Here is a 16224-nt window from a genome sequence, read left to right as displayed (position 1 = left end):
ATTTTGGCAGGTAGACAGACATTAATCCCGTTCTCAGCCACTGCGCCTGCCAGAGACCCAGAGATTTACATGTATCCACAACAGGCTGTTCCTTCATAGACAACTTCAAGTATGCTATTTTGCCGTTTCTGTCTATGCCCTTTAGTAAGGTGTACATTAGACCAACAGGCCACTCAAAAATATCCAGAGATTCATCAGATCCCTTTCATACCACCGCACCAACTAACCAAAAAATGACAGTCGCTGAAATAAAAGATTATTGCTTTAAGTACGTGCACTCGCACTTGTTCAATGGCCAAATCCCACTTATTCACACAAATAAACCATAAAAGTCAGCATGACAATCGACAGCCAGGATCAAACCCTCTCATTCTACCACTTCAGATGACCAACCTGTTGGATAAGATCAGTGGTAAGTACCAAACTTCCATGGCTTGAAAGCAAGGCACTAGTGTGAATAACTTGCATTCACAGCTATGATGCTAACTATTCACAGTAGTATTTCCAATAGCAACCTCTTTAATCCTCTTACTATACAGTTACGTGAATTTTACATTTGTATCTGTACTAAGCTCCTCAACCTTTGTCCTTCTGATAAGGCTTTGGTGATATACACTGCAAAATCTATTTCTGGATTGCGTTTATTGTGCACTTGCTACCTCTCAGTTAAGCTGAAGGCTGAGGGATGGAAATAATTCCCCTCCTTTGCACAATACTTTTAGACTCAGGAAGAAGAGTGTATTTTAGAGATGGTACTTTGCAAAGTAACTTATGGCAAAAACTCAATTATCTTCTGCTTTACAAGGGCAATTTACCCACCTTTGATAATCGCAGGGGTGGCAGACATCCCACTTATTTGACACTTCCCAGAGGTTTTTTCCCCCTCTGTCCCCCTCCTCCTCCACCCTGTTCTTATTTAATTTTTATATTTAGCTGATTACTCAGTTTTTCCTCCATTCTGCTCCAGAATCTGAAGTGTGTTTTTTCCCCCACAAACGCGCATTACCTAATAAATAAAATTTGTTAATCTTTAAGGTGCTACAGGACTGCTTAATTTGTGTCAAGAAAGCATAATATGCCCTGATTTTAACTACAGGTTGCACATCCCTTGTCCGCCATTATTGGGGTCTGACTTGTCCCAAACAAGAGAATTTGCCAGTCCAAGGGAAATCCCCTGGCCCTGTGCCCTGGTGGGCTGCTGCAAACCCAGACCTTGTTCCCACAGGGCTGTCAGGTTCTCCTGCTCTGGACCCACTCTCCCCAGCCTGACGCTCCAGTCATGACCCTGTACCGCCCATGGGGCTGCAGTGTGGTTCCGGCGCTGGCTCCATGCTCCTTGGGGCCGGGGCTACTGCAGGCTGTTGCCCCGACTGTGGCTGCAGAGGTTGTTGCCCCTGGCCATCCCTCCTACGCTCTCTGGCCCATGCATGTTGCTGGTTTTAAGAAGTGCAGCCTGTAATGCAGAATGCTTCAATAAGCTCATGACAAACACACTCAACAACAGAGGTTCATGCTGAAGAGCGATTCAAGAAAGAAGTTTCAAGCACAGGTGTGATCTGAATGGGCAGCTACCGAGAAAAGGCATTTAGATCTGACCCCTTTCCAGACTGCTTCCTGCTTACATGGGGAACAGGTTTTACACCTCCTCTGCCAAGTCAGCCCAGCTACGAAAAGGCAAAAGGGATGCTATTCTGGCTCACCACGTCAAAGGAAATCCTAGCCTTGCCTGAACTAGAGCAAAAGTTATTCCTGGTTTTTGCTAGATCAGAAAGAACCCTTCTTGGCTTGCAGATCCTAGCCTGAGTTTGCAGGGCTAGCAATTAAGAAAACATTTTTACTTGAAAGTGGTTCACATGAGACATGGAGTCTGAGTGATTTTTTTAAAAAAATATACAGAATTCCAGCATATCAAATCACACACTGCTATGACTATGGGGCCACTGGGCCAAACCTGAGCAGCACCACAACCTTGCATGGCTGGTCACAATCCCCAGGATGGGGAGTCCTGCCCTATGGGACAGGCACTGCTGCTGCAAGATGGGTTCACTTTTTCATCTTCTCTCATCCAAGACACCCATGCTGTACATGGACAAGATCAGCATTGCGATGCCACGGTGAAGGGTGCACAGATGTAACACGACGGTGCAAAAAACCCCAAAAAGCAGCTGGCATTCGCTATAATAAAATGTTTGCGAAACACTGATCTAACGATCCGGTCACAAAACCATGAGACAGGAATGGCAGAGTTCTTCCTCCGCATTGCTCCAATACTAACCAGCTGCCTGGCCTGGGGCAAACAAAATCCTCTACATTTCTGTTCCGTAAAATGGAGAGTATGTAACTCTCAAAGGAGTTTTAAGGATTTAAGACTTTAATGAGCACGTTTCTGACTAAATGTTAGAGAAAAGTGCACTATAGTGTTTGGATTAAAGGAAAACAAGCTGCTAACAGAGCTACTAAATCTTCACCTCTTCTCTTACCATTTTAATGGAGCCCCTCAGTTGGAGTTTTACAGATTTAATTCACACTCAGATAATCTACTACTGCACGTTCTCCACAGCAGCAAGTCTCAATACCCTAGTGAGGCGAGGAAGCACTACAGCAGGGTCTCAACATTTGCAAGGGTTCTGTGTTGAGAACCCTCGCAAATGCTGAATTTCACAAATACGGGGCTCAGAACCCCAAGGGAAGCAGCAGCTACCTGGAGCCCTGGGAAGTCATGGCTGCTGGCACTCCCTTCCCAGGGATCTGGGGAAGCCACGGCCACTGGCCCTCCCTACCTGGGGCCCCAGGGAAGCAGCAGCTACCAGCATTCCCAAAGACTTGAATTTGCAAAACTTAGGTTCATGAATGTTGAGACCCTAGTGTACATATTAAAAAACCTGAGGCATGATTAAGCAGTTGGCCCAAGATCACACAGGAAACAAAACCCTGGGTGCCTAAGTCTGTATTCTTCTACCATCCACAGGTGCTATTTCTTCCCTTGCACTTGAGAACTTAACTTTGTATATCTGGCTTTAAGATCAGGTGCTAAAGACCTCATGTACACCTAGTATCTAGACTTGGTGCAGTCTAGGTATTGATCTATTTTGATTTTTCACAATAGTCCTTTAATCTTCACACACACATCAAACCCATGCTCACAACAATCTGCCTATACTTTCAGTAAACTGCTTCCGCCTCTATTTGTTTAAAACCCTTCCCCTCACTTGTAGTATATCCCTCATAGCTCTGTAAAGCACTGGATTACAGGGGAGATGTGTTTTAAACTGAAGATCTACAACAAGTCATTTGCACCTAAACTACTCATTTTTATACTGGTATTTTAACTTGAGAAATAATGGTAAATGTGGCACTCTCTGCAAATAACTAGCTTTTACACAACTCCCTGCAAGCCAAGTGTAGATGGAACATGAATTTTCAACATTTCAGAAATTTGATTTTAGTTTAAAACATTAATAAATCCCAAAGCTAATATAAACCAAGCCATTTGGAAAAATGTAAGATTTGCCATACTGGCTCATGCCATAGTTCATCCTACCCATACCAGGTGTGTCTACACAGGCACAAATCTTTGAAATAGCCATGCTAATGGCCATTTCGAAGATTACTAATGAGGCGCTGAGTTGAATATTCAGCACCTCATTAGCATTAGGACGCTTCCAGCCATGGGGCTTCGAAAGTGCTGCTTTCGAAAGCGTGTGGCTTGGCGCGGCTACACTAGGGGTCCTTTTCAAAAGGACCCACACCTTTCGAAATCCCCTTATTCCCATCAGTGAATATTATTCCAATGGCTATTTTGAAGATTTGTGCCCATGTAGACACAGCCACCCTCTCTCCGAGGGTGCCTATATCAGAATTTCAGGAGGAGCTTGTCGAACAGCTACGGAGAGATCTACCCATCTTTCACTTGCAGCTTCTTGTAGTCAGGGGCCAGGTCTACATTAGACATTAAAGTTGATTGTAGATATGCAATTGTAGCTATGGCAGTTGCAAAGCTACAACTGACTTATCTATAATCAACCTTCCAGCCCATGCTCTCAGAGGAAAGTCAACAGACTGTCAGTTTCCCTTACTCCTACCAATATTGAAGAGTACAGGGGTCAAATGTTGACCCCTGATTGTTCCATTTCACGTGTCCCTACTAAACATACAAAACTAAACCCTGGAAGAGCGACCCTAAACAGGTCACTCTTCCAGGTAGTAGAGACATATCACAAGATTTAGGGCTGCCCTGACCATGGATTTGTGTCCTTGATCATCTTGACTAATAGTTACTGATGGAGTTATTCCTCATAAAATTACCCAATTATTTTTTTGAATCCAGTTACACTTCTGACTGTCACAATATCCCACATAAATGAATTACAGTTAGCTGTGCATTATGTGGAAAGAGTACTTCATTTTGTTTATATGAAATCTGCTGCTTGATAATTTCATTGGATGGCCCTTGGCTTTTGTATTGTGCAAAAGACTAAACACCACTTTCTCAGCAAACGTCATGATTTTAGGGACCTCTCTCATATCCCCCCCATTAATCATCTCTTTTCTAAGTTGAACAGCCCTTTTTATTCTTTCCCAATACGGAAGCCATTCCGTCACCTTAGTTATCTTTGCCCTTCTCTGAATCTTTTCCTGTTCACACCTTCTCTCTTTCTTGAGATTGGTTGACCAAAACTGACACAGTATTCAAGGTGTGAATGCATCCTGAAGTTACATACTGGCATTTTGGTATCTTTGGTCTTATTTTTCTATCCCTTTTTATATCATTCCTAGCCCACTGAACCATTTGATCACTGCTGTGCACTGAATGGAAGTTTTTGGGAGCTATCAATGGCCATTGAAAGCTCTTTCCTGGATGATGACAGTTAACTTGGAATGCATCACTGAATACGTGTAGATAGGATTCCCGCCCCCGCCCCCCCCAATGTGCACAACTTTGCACTTAATATTGAATGTCATCTGATATTTTATTGCTCAGTCATGAAGATCTGAGAGATCTATCTGGAACTCCTCGCAGTCAGCTTTGGACTTACCACACTAATAAGATTGTTCAAAATAGATATTAGCCCCAGTTTAGGACTTGGGCAATCAGATCTAGTGACACCTATTGAGACCACAAAGCAAAATAGTTGCAGTGACTGAAAGAGTTGTTCACTTGACTTCTCTTAAGTGCAGTGTTTTTTGTAAGCACGTGGAGAAGGAGCTGCTCCCATACCAAAGTTTTATTCCTGAAAGTGTGCCACTGCCATCACTCAAAGCAGCAACAGTAAAAGCAGCTGAGCTCTTGCGTCATCATAGTATTGTGCCTCTGTCGCTAAAACATTTATGAACCTTTGAAACACTTTTTGCCCGAAAATTGTTCGCGTGAGGTAGGGAGTCATTGAGAGATTAAAAAATATGAAATTCCAAAATGCCAGGTCACCCTTGCAGAATCACACTTCAAAACAACATTCCTTTGTTTCCAGTGTACATTCTGCTGTTGTGGGCACAGTTTCCCACAAGTGTTACCCTCTTTGCTGAGCTGTCATACAATCTGCAGAAACAATGAGAGCTCTCTTTTGGAACAGCTGTTTTCCACCCTACCATTAAATTGCCCAGAGGCTTTACCACTTGGTCCAATAATTTTACATATGACCAAGGAGGAGACTTCATTTTTCAAGCTGTTTGTTCAAGGCCTCCTGATCAATCTTTCAGTAGATTACATCACCACCCCTGCTGCGAGATCCTCACGTAATCCCTTTTCTGCAGATAGCTTCCTTCATACCATTTCTGAGGTAAAAATCAGCCACATGCTTCCTCTATACCTTGCACCCTTTCCGTCCCAGATTTCCATCTCTGAAACTAGGTAGCCTGACAACATTAGGCAGCAGGGGTATTTGGTCTTAAATTAGACTACATGGGTTAAAGCCTTGCCTCATTCATATCGATAGCAGGAGTTTCATTATTTCAGTGGAGTCATGATTTTGCTCCATAAACTTTTCTTGGGGATGACCCAGTGTCATTTTTGCATGATATAGCGGTCTAGCCTATAGGAAACCCTGCCTTACAGCTTGCAAATATCTATTATTAAAGAATGTCTCTTGCTCCCATTTTCCTACATGTGCCTCTATTAAAAGAGCACAGCTTAGATCGAGTCAGGTCTGGTTAAACACAGCCAGCATGATGCTACTTGGAATCAGACAGCTAGATGGCGGACACAGGAGAAAGGAGAAATATACTCTATTTGCAGCACCATCACTGTTCATAAATGTTGCCGGTGTTAGTGACAGATAACTTTTGATGATGTTCTGTGCCTTGGAAGAAAGGAATCAACTGTTCTACTGAAGGCCTGGTAAAAGAGGCAGCTATAGATGGTCATGTATCAGCTGGACCGAGACTGAAAATTGTTCAGTTTTCTAGTTTTTGTCCAACTTCGTAATTCTTTTCACCCCCCAGATCTGAATGTGTGGCAAGATATTTTAGAGCCTTATGATTATGTCCTTCCCTCAGTGGTTAGTCACTAATCTGCCATTAACACAACCCACGCTGAACAACAGCCTCCTATCTCTATTTTGTTTGATATGTCACAAGTAACAGCAGATGCCGCCCAGGCTGGATGTTGTAGAAAGCATGTAGCAGATGAGGCCCAAGTGACAACGATGAGGAATGCCTTCCCTATCATCTGGAAAACCAGAATGGGTTTTCCGTTTCTCCCACACAATGAGTGGAGAAGTGAAGCAGTGAGTTTTGCTCTCATTTTCAGCCTCAAGATGGGTATGAAAATAGACACTGAACCTCAAGGTTAGCTACTGTCAAGGTCCATCTGGTTAACAATTGCTTTTTACTAATTTGCAAACCTGGATTGCCCCAGATAATAAACTTAGTTTAATAGCCTGAGTTGTGTTGAGCATTGCAGTGGTCCAAGTCTTCAGCAGCCGTGTTGTGTGTTATGCAAAGATTGTTTTGTTGTTGAAAACCCAGCGCAGGATTTGACATTTGCAAGATCTGGACCATGCAAAATGTGTCACTCCTCTATTTTGGTTGCTATTTTTGGAGTAGTAGACAATTGTATAAGACAGTTTGGGTTGGGCATTAGTCAATACATACAATACACGAGGTACTGGGACTTGAGCATCTATGGAGTGTTTAGATTAGCAGCTCTGCTGACTGTTGTCTTGCTGTTAGACTGCCAAAGGCCTATGTAAATCACAACAGTGTCCGTTTCCACCCACAACACTTTAATCCTGATCTAGAGGAACTACCTAAGGGACCCCATCAGCAGCTTCGTGCCTCCTTTGGAGAGGCCAGCCAGGCTGAGCAGTTCGATCCCATTACCAAACCCCACCCAAACCATGAGTTTACAGTGGTGGATTAAATTTATCCACGTGTTTCAAGGTTCTGGAGCAGGTGACCATTCAGGTTACATAACTGTAATCCATGTCAGTATTACAGCAAGAGCAAGTCTGGAGCACTTCAGCTTTCTCAGCTTTGTTTTCCTGAGGCACCCTCACTTCTGTCAAGAGTGACTTCAATGCAAGGGTAAAAGACAATACAGTGGAAATACTGAGGAATGTGTTCTGCAACAGATTGGTCCATCAAAGCCAAATCTTCCAGGTCAATACAGCAATAAGGAATTTGGATACTACCCTATTAAAGAACTGAGTTCTAGGTCACCAAGACACCACAGTTGCAAGCCACCAACCACATTAAAATTAATGAGCAGTCTATTCTATTTTAACCCAAAATGATTTTGTCTGCATTCACAATTAAACAAAATATTAATTGGTTTCTGCTTATTTTCTCTTGTAGAAAATTGTACAACACACACATTGCAGGTTATTAGAGCAGGACCAGCTTTCCCATCACAGAGGTCCAATCCCACCCTGATCGATATAAATGGCAGGTGCTGGAGTCTCTGCCTTGCCCGTTGCACTGACCCAAAGCACTGCCTCCCAACCTCTGACAAACACTATGTCACTACACCAAGTACAAGCTCCTTCTTCGCATTGTCCAGTCCCCCCACACATCACTCTCCCCCACACGTCCATGAAACATGCCAACTTCTGGCTGTCTCTATTTGACCAATTCTGTTCTAGCCACCCACTGATTCCGAGCATCTCTGCATCATACCTTTCTCCAAGCAGCCACCTCTGCACCACCTCCACAGAAATGCACAGCCCTTGATCAACTACGAAAATCCTGGCGTGGCCCTTACTCAAAAATTCTTGCACACACCTGTAGTGCAGGGTCTGGGACTGAGGCTGGTTACAGAAGGGAGCGTGGGGTAAGGTACAGGGGTCTGGGGTCAGAGAGGGAGTTTGGGTGAAGGAGGGGATTGTGATCCAGGCAGGGGATTGGGGTACAGGATCTGGGAGGGTGTACAGGTGCAGAAGAAAAGTCTGTCCTGGGGGAGCGTATATAGGAGAGGGTGCAGGGTTTGGGTGTGAGTTATGGCCTGGGGCAGAGGGTTTGGGTGGTGACCTGGGCAGGGAGCTGGAGTGGCAGATACATGATCTGGCCAGGAGGCACTTAACTAGCAGGCTCCCAGCCAGTAACCCAGTGGCAGGCTCCCTGCCTGTTGCAGCCCCTGAACGCTCAAAGCGGCCGGCTACTGGGGCCTTGTGCCTCTTTGCACCATGTGCCCTGGGTGGGGGGAGGGCTTCAAACACTGCCCCCAACCCTCATCACAATTCTTGCAGCTCCCATTGTGCTGCAGGTGGGTTTAAAATGTTTAAAATTCACCCCCAAGTTCCACCCTGCCTGCTAAGGCACAGCTACTTCTCAGGCCAGTCACTGGGATGCTGCTCTGTGCAGCACAGCCGCTGTCTGCGATAGAAGTTAGCTGGTGACAGTGGCAGGCAGCCAACCCTCACCAGATGCCAGGCACAGGGGCAGAGCGAGCTAGAGTAGTGCTTCTCACTTTTTTTCTTTTTAATGTGAAGTACCCCTTTAAAAAAATAATCCCTCCCCCACAACTTCTCCCGTGTACCCCTAAGGGCACACATACCACCAGTTGAAAACATGGTCCGAAGGTAATCCATGGTCTTGAAATAAGCACCATTCAATATTTCCAGATTACTGCATCCTTTGCAGGAGTCCAATTTGTTTTGCATACCACCAAGTTACACCTCACTTAAAAACAACTTACTGACAAAAACATGCAAAAATATTACAGAAGATGACTATTAAAAACCTGCTGACTTTCTACCACCTTATCAAATAAATTAATTGGAACAGAAATGTCATACTTACATTTCAGCGTAAGGCATATGAACCAGTAGAAACAAGTCATTATATGAATGAACTTTTAGATTGTACTGACTTGACTAGTGTTTTTTTTTTTAATGTAGCCTGTCGTAAAACTGGGCAAACATCTAGATGAGTTGGTGTACCCCCTGGAAGACCTCTGTGTACCACAAGAGTACACATACCCCTGGCTGAGAAACACTGAGCTCGAGTCCTTCATCCTCCCCTCAGCCTGCTCAGCTAATCTCCAGCTCACCCCTCCAAATATCTAAGGTGCTCATTACATAAATACCTTCATTTAACACCTGGTACTCAAGTTCACTCATCTTAGGATTCAGATGTGTAGCATTTGAATACAAGCCCATGAGTGGAGCCTGCAAACCCACAGATAGCTGCTGACCATTTCTGCAGCTTGGATGCAGATACAAATTTCAAATCCATGCAGGGGTCTAAAGATAGGACTTCAAAAGGTGGGGAAATACCTGTCTGCAGCTCATTGCATACAAGGCTGTTTCCCTTCCCTTGAGATCCTGTATTCCCTCATATAGAAAGAAAGGGGAGGTGACAGATCAAGCCAAGATACAAAATCTTTCATGCACCTATTGTCACATTTTAAGCAGCTCAGCAATGGAAGAAACCTTTCCTGACTTCAATGTTGTATCATGCCAGTTGGAGGCAGCTGTGTCTGCAAAGACAGACCTACTCAGAAGCAGTCTAAGGATACGTGACACCGAAGACATTTCCTCTACCTCCATTTCCAGAGAAGCAGGTAATGGAAGGGGAAAGGAAGAATATTTAGTGAGGCTCAGAAACCTGAGATAATGGACACAGCAGGATAAAAGCTTACGATTGACTCACTAAAAATGACAGATTGTAGATCATTGCCATCTGTAACCAACAAAGGATCAGATACATTTTTAACACAGAAGAGGCCTGGATGAGTCCTGCAGGTGACTAACCAGAAAAGGAAGGAGCATTATTCCACAAATAATTGCTGCATTCCCCAGGGCAGATAGTTTCTCGGTTGCTATTACTCACCATGCCCATTGCAGTAGTAAATCCACTTCTCTCGGTTTTGAGTGGGAGTAACAGATTTTTTCAGAGCAGCCTTTTCCACAATGGCACTGGGATCTTGCCGGGGACCCTTCTTCAGGGTCCGTGAGCTTTTGCGAACACTGCACACCACTATGACCACGAGAACGAGTAGCAGAAACAAGACGATCATCCATGGTAAGTGTTCATTGATATCAAAATGCTTGTGGGCGTTCTGTCGTGGTGGACCTCTCTTGGGGGGCATGTAGGGAACACTTGATTTTTCACCACTTGTCATCTCCAGTGCTGGCTGCAGTTTCAGAATGGATGGGTTGTGTTTGTGGTAATAATTTTGCTGGTGGTTCGTAGCCCTGGAGTTGGAGATGGTTTCGTTGGAACCATCTGTCCCATTCTCTGAGGTTTGATTGTAAATGCCTGTTGGTTCCATCGTGCTGTTGTATGCATTTGGTCTAGGAGAGGCAGCAAAGCTGGAAACTGAAGAATTGATACCTGTGAATGACAGAGGAACGTGAGGTTCATGACCGTTCTGTTTATTTTTTTCAATCTTAAGCCACACAAAAATCCCACAACTGGGAAAACAACATCTCATGCTTCCTTGTAAGGTCCACAACCACAGACTTTGAGAGTCATATTTGTCTAGAACCTTGACTTTCAGTTTTAACTACACAACAAAAAACACAAAGTTTGCATCTTACTAACTAGTCTGTGCACCTTATCTCCAATCACAACACTGACTTAATTTGTTAGATACTTATTGTGAAAACCCCCCATTAAAGACCCCCACATTAAAGTTTAGAGATGTCAATTTATATTCAGCCTAAGTTTTAGACTCTTCTTTAAAAATAAAGCCCCAAGCTTTTACAAACTTAAAGTTAACAAGAAAGTTTTCAAACCACTAAAGCATTCACCCATAATCTCTGTACGCCAAATACTGCAGAAGTTAAAATCAAACTGAAACCAACGTAACTGATTTTGGTAAGAGAAATGCAGAAAGCAAAACATAAGTAGCTGCAAGATATCCATTTCAGGAACCTACTTGGTCTTGAGAGAGACTTGAGATCCTTTGTTGAGAAAGTATCCCTTTTTGAATGAATGTGCCCATTTCTAGTGTATTTTCATTACTCATCTCAGTTACTTTTCTATCATGAATAGACTTGCACATTCGTGACAGCCCTCAATTTTTAGCCAATCTTTTCAGAATTACAAGGCTTGCAAAAGGATAGGCAATAGCAGCGCAGCAGGGAGTGCAACCCACCAGCATACTCACAAAGCTAGGCTAGTATTCCTGAGATTGTTCCTATTCCCAGTCCTGCTAGTGACAGCTTGTAACTTTTTGTAGCCATTTAACCTCTGCCTCAGTTTATCGATAAACTGGACATGAGTGCTGTGCATATTTGAGAATTACAAATTACGACTACTATATCTAGTAATTGCTAGGGTTCACCTAGGGAGAAAACTGAAGTAGAATGGACGAGGTTTGAGAGTAACTAGAAATCTGGAGTGCTGCAACGTGAGAACACCCCATTTTGAGATCCGTTAACAAGGCATATTTGATAGGTAGCACTGAGAACTCACCCTCTGCATATCAGATCCCTTTTCTTTTCCGGCATAGTAAATAATCAAAATGAGAACTATTTGATAGAGATTGGGAGCATCTTGTATTTTTGATCATGTTAAGGCAAGTAAAGTTGAATATGAAATGCAAATTTTCCCCACCTTGGGGAAACCTTAGCTATAAAAAAAATAAAATTTAATAAGGACATTGCACTCCAGACTTAATAGAAATACCCAAGCAGCTCACTTGAAGATAGGCCATCAAAAATACTGCTGCAGATAAAACAGAGGTTCTAGGGAGATACAGCTGCAAGCTTCCAACTCTCCTGCAGAAACCACTGTTGGAATAAGGCCTTCCCTGTTCCATCTTGTTGGTTTAGTACAGGTGGGAGTGAACTCCCTTTTTAGCATGTTTCCAAACTATGTTATAGCCTTAGAGAGCAGCAGCACAGTTTGAGCCCATCAATGGTGCAACAGCAAATGCAGTTTTAACAGCATGAAGACGACTAGAGTTGTACAGTTGGGTCCCCCAAACTGAACAGCTGGATCCTTGCTTCACTGCAGCAACAAAACAGGCTTAAATTACATCCTTTTAGAGGGAAAAATTTACCTTCGGGAACGTAAGTGGTAGATGGAACGTCGGCATTTACATCATCCTCTTCTGGACCATATGAAGACACAACTGTGTTAGGAAGAGATGACAGAAACCCACAGGTGTTATCACTTTCCTTTGTTCCTGCCTTTATCACTACCATGTTCTTCTTCAAGCAGTTCATGTACATTTTGCATCTCATCACACTGGAAGGCACATCAGAAAAGGTACCACGAGGGCAAGGTTTACATTTAACATCTTCAGTCTCCGTTCCTTTTTTCCGCACACCCCAACCAACAGGGCAGACTGAATAAGGGAAACAGGTGTCATTAAACTGAAATGTGCTGGATGGGCAAGTGCACTCGCGGTCAGTAAAGCCAGTACAGGGTGTTTTCTCAACCATTGGCAGTTCGCAAGGTTTGCGACAAACGTGGCATCTCTCTATACCAGTCTCATGCTTAGTAAAGGTACCATGTGCACAGGGGCTACACTCTCTTAAGGTTGTCTTTGTGCAGTGCTTAGACACGTAGGATCCTGCTGGACATTTGTCACAGATCAGCTCCTTGTTGGTGGCACGGTCAAGGTGGTGATATTTGCTAGAGAGGCTTATGGCGTTTTGTTGAGAAGTCAGCTTTGACTGAGCACCAGTGGTGCCAAAGAACACAAGCACCTGAAAGAGAAATATGCAAGATATCAATAAACAAACAGTTACAGTGAGTCCTAAGTTGGCTCCATCCCCTCACCAACAAGTATTTAGATAACAAAGGACAATCATCCAAGGTAACCATATGGAACTGAGACAGGCTCAGCTGTTCCCAGCAACTGAGGGCAGACCACAGAGGAGGGAGGCCAAGATGAAGTTCTAGTTAATATTTAGGGAAGAACCAACCACTCTGGCTAGTGTTTAGCAGAAGAGAGAATGGATGTACAGCAGGAGTGGCTGACCCACGGCTCGAGCTGTATGTGGGCCTTTGCTCCACGAAACGTGGCTCCTGCTCAGAGCTGCATGCCTGGACTGCTCACCGCCACTCTTCGCACGTGCCCTGGCACCTGAAGAGAGACGTGCCTGGCTGCAGTGAGACCCAGGCACTGGGTTAGAGCAGGGGGAGAACGGATGTTGGGGGGCCTGGATCCAGGGGGATGAGAGGGGGTGGGGTTAGAGCAGGGGGCTGAGGGTGCCTGGCTCTGTAGGAATGGGGAGGGCATTGAGCCATGCATTTATATTCATTTTTATACATGTACTTGTATGTATATGTATGTGGCTCTATCCACAGCTATTTTGGCCCTTATCTGTAACTGGCTGGCCACCCTGATGTACTGTATTTATCTGGTGCCTGGCTGCAACAAGGAGTGGACTTTAAAGCAATGTTGAGGCAAATGTGCTTATAGCACCTTCCATTTAGTCTGAGTAGCACAATGTAAGCACTACCTCCCATCCTGAAGGGACTACAACCGAAATAAGACTAGATGACCTGCAAGTTGTTTTTAAACACCATGAATTTCAGCAGTATACACTTAATGCTCCAAACAGAGGAGTGCACAATAGCTTTACATTTTGGAGGTGAGAGTTTCAACTAAGACTTGCACTATACTTTAGTTGGGCTGACAGAGCTCCAGCAGTCAGGAACATGCTAAAAACCCCGATACACTTCCCCGAACCTCACCCACACGGCTATGCCAATACAAACTCCAGTGCCGACGGAGCTAGCTCAACTAAAGAGAGATTCCATCAACACAGCAAACTGTGGGGACACAAAAACTCGTCTGTCACCATACACTGTGTCTACGCTCGACGGCAAAGCTGAGGGACCTACAGCCCACGGGCTAGATTTACAACCCAGCTTACTTTGATGTGGGCCATGGCAAATCTCTGAGCTTGGTGCCTCCCTTCCTGTGGGGCTCGAGCGTGAGTGGCACTGTAGTGAGCCACCGCTGACTCAGAGGCAGAGGAGGCTGCACAGAAGCCCAGGTGGGCGGGCCCGGAGCCAGAACACCAGGGGCCTGCCCCTCCGAGAGCAGGGCCTAGAGCCAGAAGGGCCAGGGGCAGGGCTCGGGACCCATTAAAGCCTGGGCCTCCAGGCAGGGAGGGAGGGCCTGCGCAAGCTCCCCGGCACCAGGGACAGAGGGTGTGCCGCCGCCCGGCCGGGCCGGAGTAGCAAGCCCCCAGCGGCCTAGAGCAACCACGGATCCAGATGCCCCAGGGGGACTACCCAGACTTCCCAGACCTGCCAGGACCCTTGCGCCGGTAGAGACCCCCCGCCTTGAAGGAAACCCTGGGTCCTGCCAGTCCAACGAGGGCTAGCGACCCTGAGGCCCCAGGAGCGGCCTGCCCCGGAGCTCTGGCGGGCCCCTGCAGCCCCCAGGCCCAGGATTGCCTCGGGCCCACCGTGCTACCACCGCCAGACTACCCCAATGATGTGGACATGACTGACTGGCCGGAGCCCCAAAGGTAGACGACTTGGATGAAGCCGACCCCGCGGGACCCCCTGACCAGATGGACTGGGACCTTCCCCCAACGGAGGTGGAAGTAGGAAGTGGCCCAGGGAATGCTGCACCAGAACCCATGGCGTTGTGTTGGGGCCTGGATCCCCACCGCTGTGGTCATGTGTAAGCGACCCACAGGGCCCCGGGCCAGGTCGCAGTGGAGTGGGAGGGCCTGCGACCCCCTACCCACCTCCTTCACAGGCTAAGCCCTTGCTGGGCTTGTGCTCCAAACCCTGGTACTGCTGCCCCGCCCCAAACTGAGGGCTGGGCCGGGCTTGTACTATAAACTGTGAACTGCTGCCCACCCTGAAGGAAAGGCTGGGCCTGTCTTGTAACCCTTTTTGTTGCTGCACCGCCCTGAAGGAAGGGCTGGGCCTGTGTTGCAACCCTTTTGTTGCTATGCCGCCCTGAGCCAAGGGCTGGGCCTCCCAGGACCGCCAGTGTGGCTGCGGTCCCCTCCGGAGCTACAGGCACTGCCCTAGCTCCGGACACCTACAGGCACCCAGTGCCCTGAGTTGAGCATGAGAGAGATGGCTTTTTTGGTTACTTATGTGCAGCCCCAACTGATTTTTATGCGGGTCAGTGGCCCCTGATAGAAAAGAAGATTCCCCAGCCCTGCTCTATGGAGTGAAACTAACATAACTCTGTTGACAGACATGCTGGCGTACCTCTCTATTAAGTAACAAAAGCAGATGCTGAAGAAATTGTGCATATCAGCCCCAAATATAGGGACAGAGAGGTTTTGCAAACTGACCAGCAATTGGACCAGTGAGTCACATTCATTCACATAAAAGGCAGGCAGACCTCCACACCAACATGTTTTAAAACTGGATTAAGTTACTAAGTTTTTCACACTATAATAAAATAAAATTCAGGATTGATAACAGGAGTTTGTTAATACATGCCATTGTATTAGTGTTTTAGCCTCAAACTGCTATGATCGAGGCATTGCATTAAGATACTGACTTTCAGATGGCCCTAAATGTGGCAAGACAAATCCTGTTTAAACGGATAAAAATTATGTCTTATACGTTGTTAGTCACACCCTATATCTTGCTGTAATGCACTTGTGCTGCACATGGGACATGGGTTCCATTCCCCATTACAGTTATTTGGGCTAACAGCAACATTTTTTTAAGGCACTGAACTGCCATGCAGCAAACCAGGATTTGATTCTGACTAAACTGAGATTGTGAATTATTCTTCGATACTTAAAATTTTCTGTGTGTGTCCAGGACTTCATTCTGCACACACACACACTTACTTGGTTACCCCAGCTTTCACTCTTCAAATGTAGGCAAGCGTACCAAGTC

At 45.5% G+C, this 16224-nt stretch overlaps 1 protein-coding gene across 1 annotated transcript in view; it reads right to left on the bottom strand.

Annotated features, from left to right (window-relative positions):
• Nucleotides 1–16224, bottom strand: part of TNFRSF21 (TNF receptor superfamily member 21) — a 96958-nt gene that overhangs the window by 58916 nt on the left and 21818 nt on the right. The window contains exons 2-3 of the mRNA XM_074988999.1: nucleotides 12446–13097; nucleotides 10267–10770 (exon numbers count right to left, since the gene is read on the bottom strand). Coding sequence (XP_074845100.1) covers nucleotides 10267–10770; nucleotides 12446–13097 — 1156 coding nt within the window. The remainder of the gene's footprint in view (nucleotides 1–10266; nucleotides 10771–12445; nucleotides 13098–16224) is intronic.

This window comes from Carettochelys insculpta, chromosome 3 (assembly GCF_033958435.1).
Source record: "Carettochelys insculpta isolate YL-2023 chromosome 3, ASM3395843v1, whole genome shotgun sequence".
Lineage (NCBI taxonomy): Eukaryota > Metazoa > Chordata > Testudines > Carettochelyidae > Carettochelys > Carettochelys insculpta.
The sequence above is the reverse complement of the archived record's forward strand: the minus strand, read 5'-3'. Positions and strand labels throughout refer to the sequence as shown.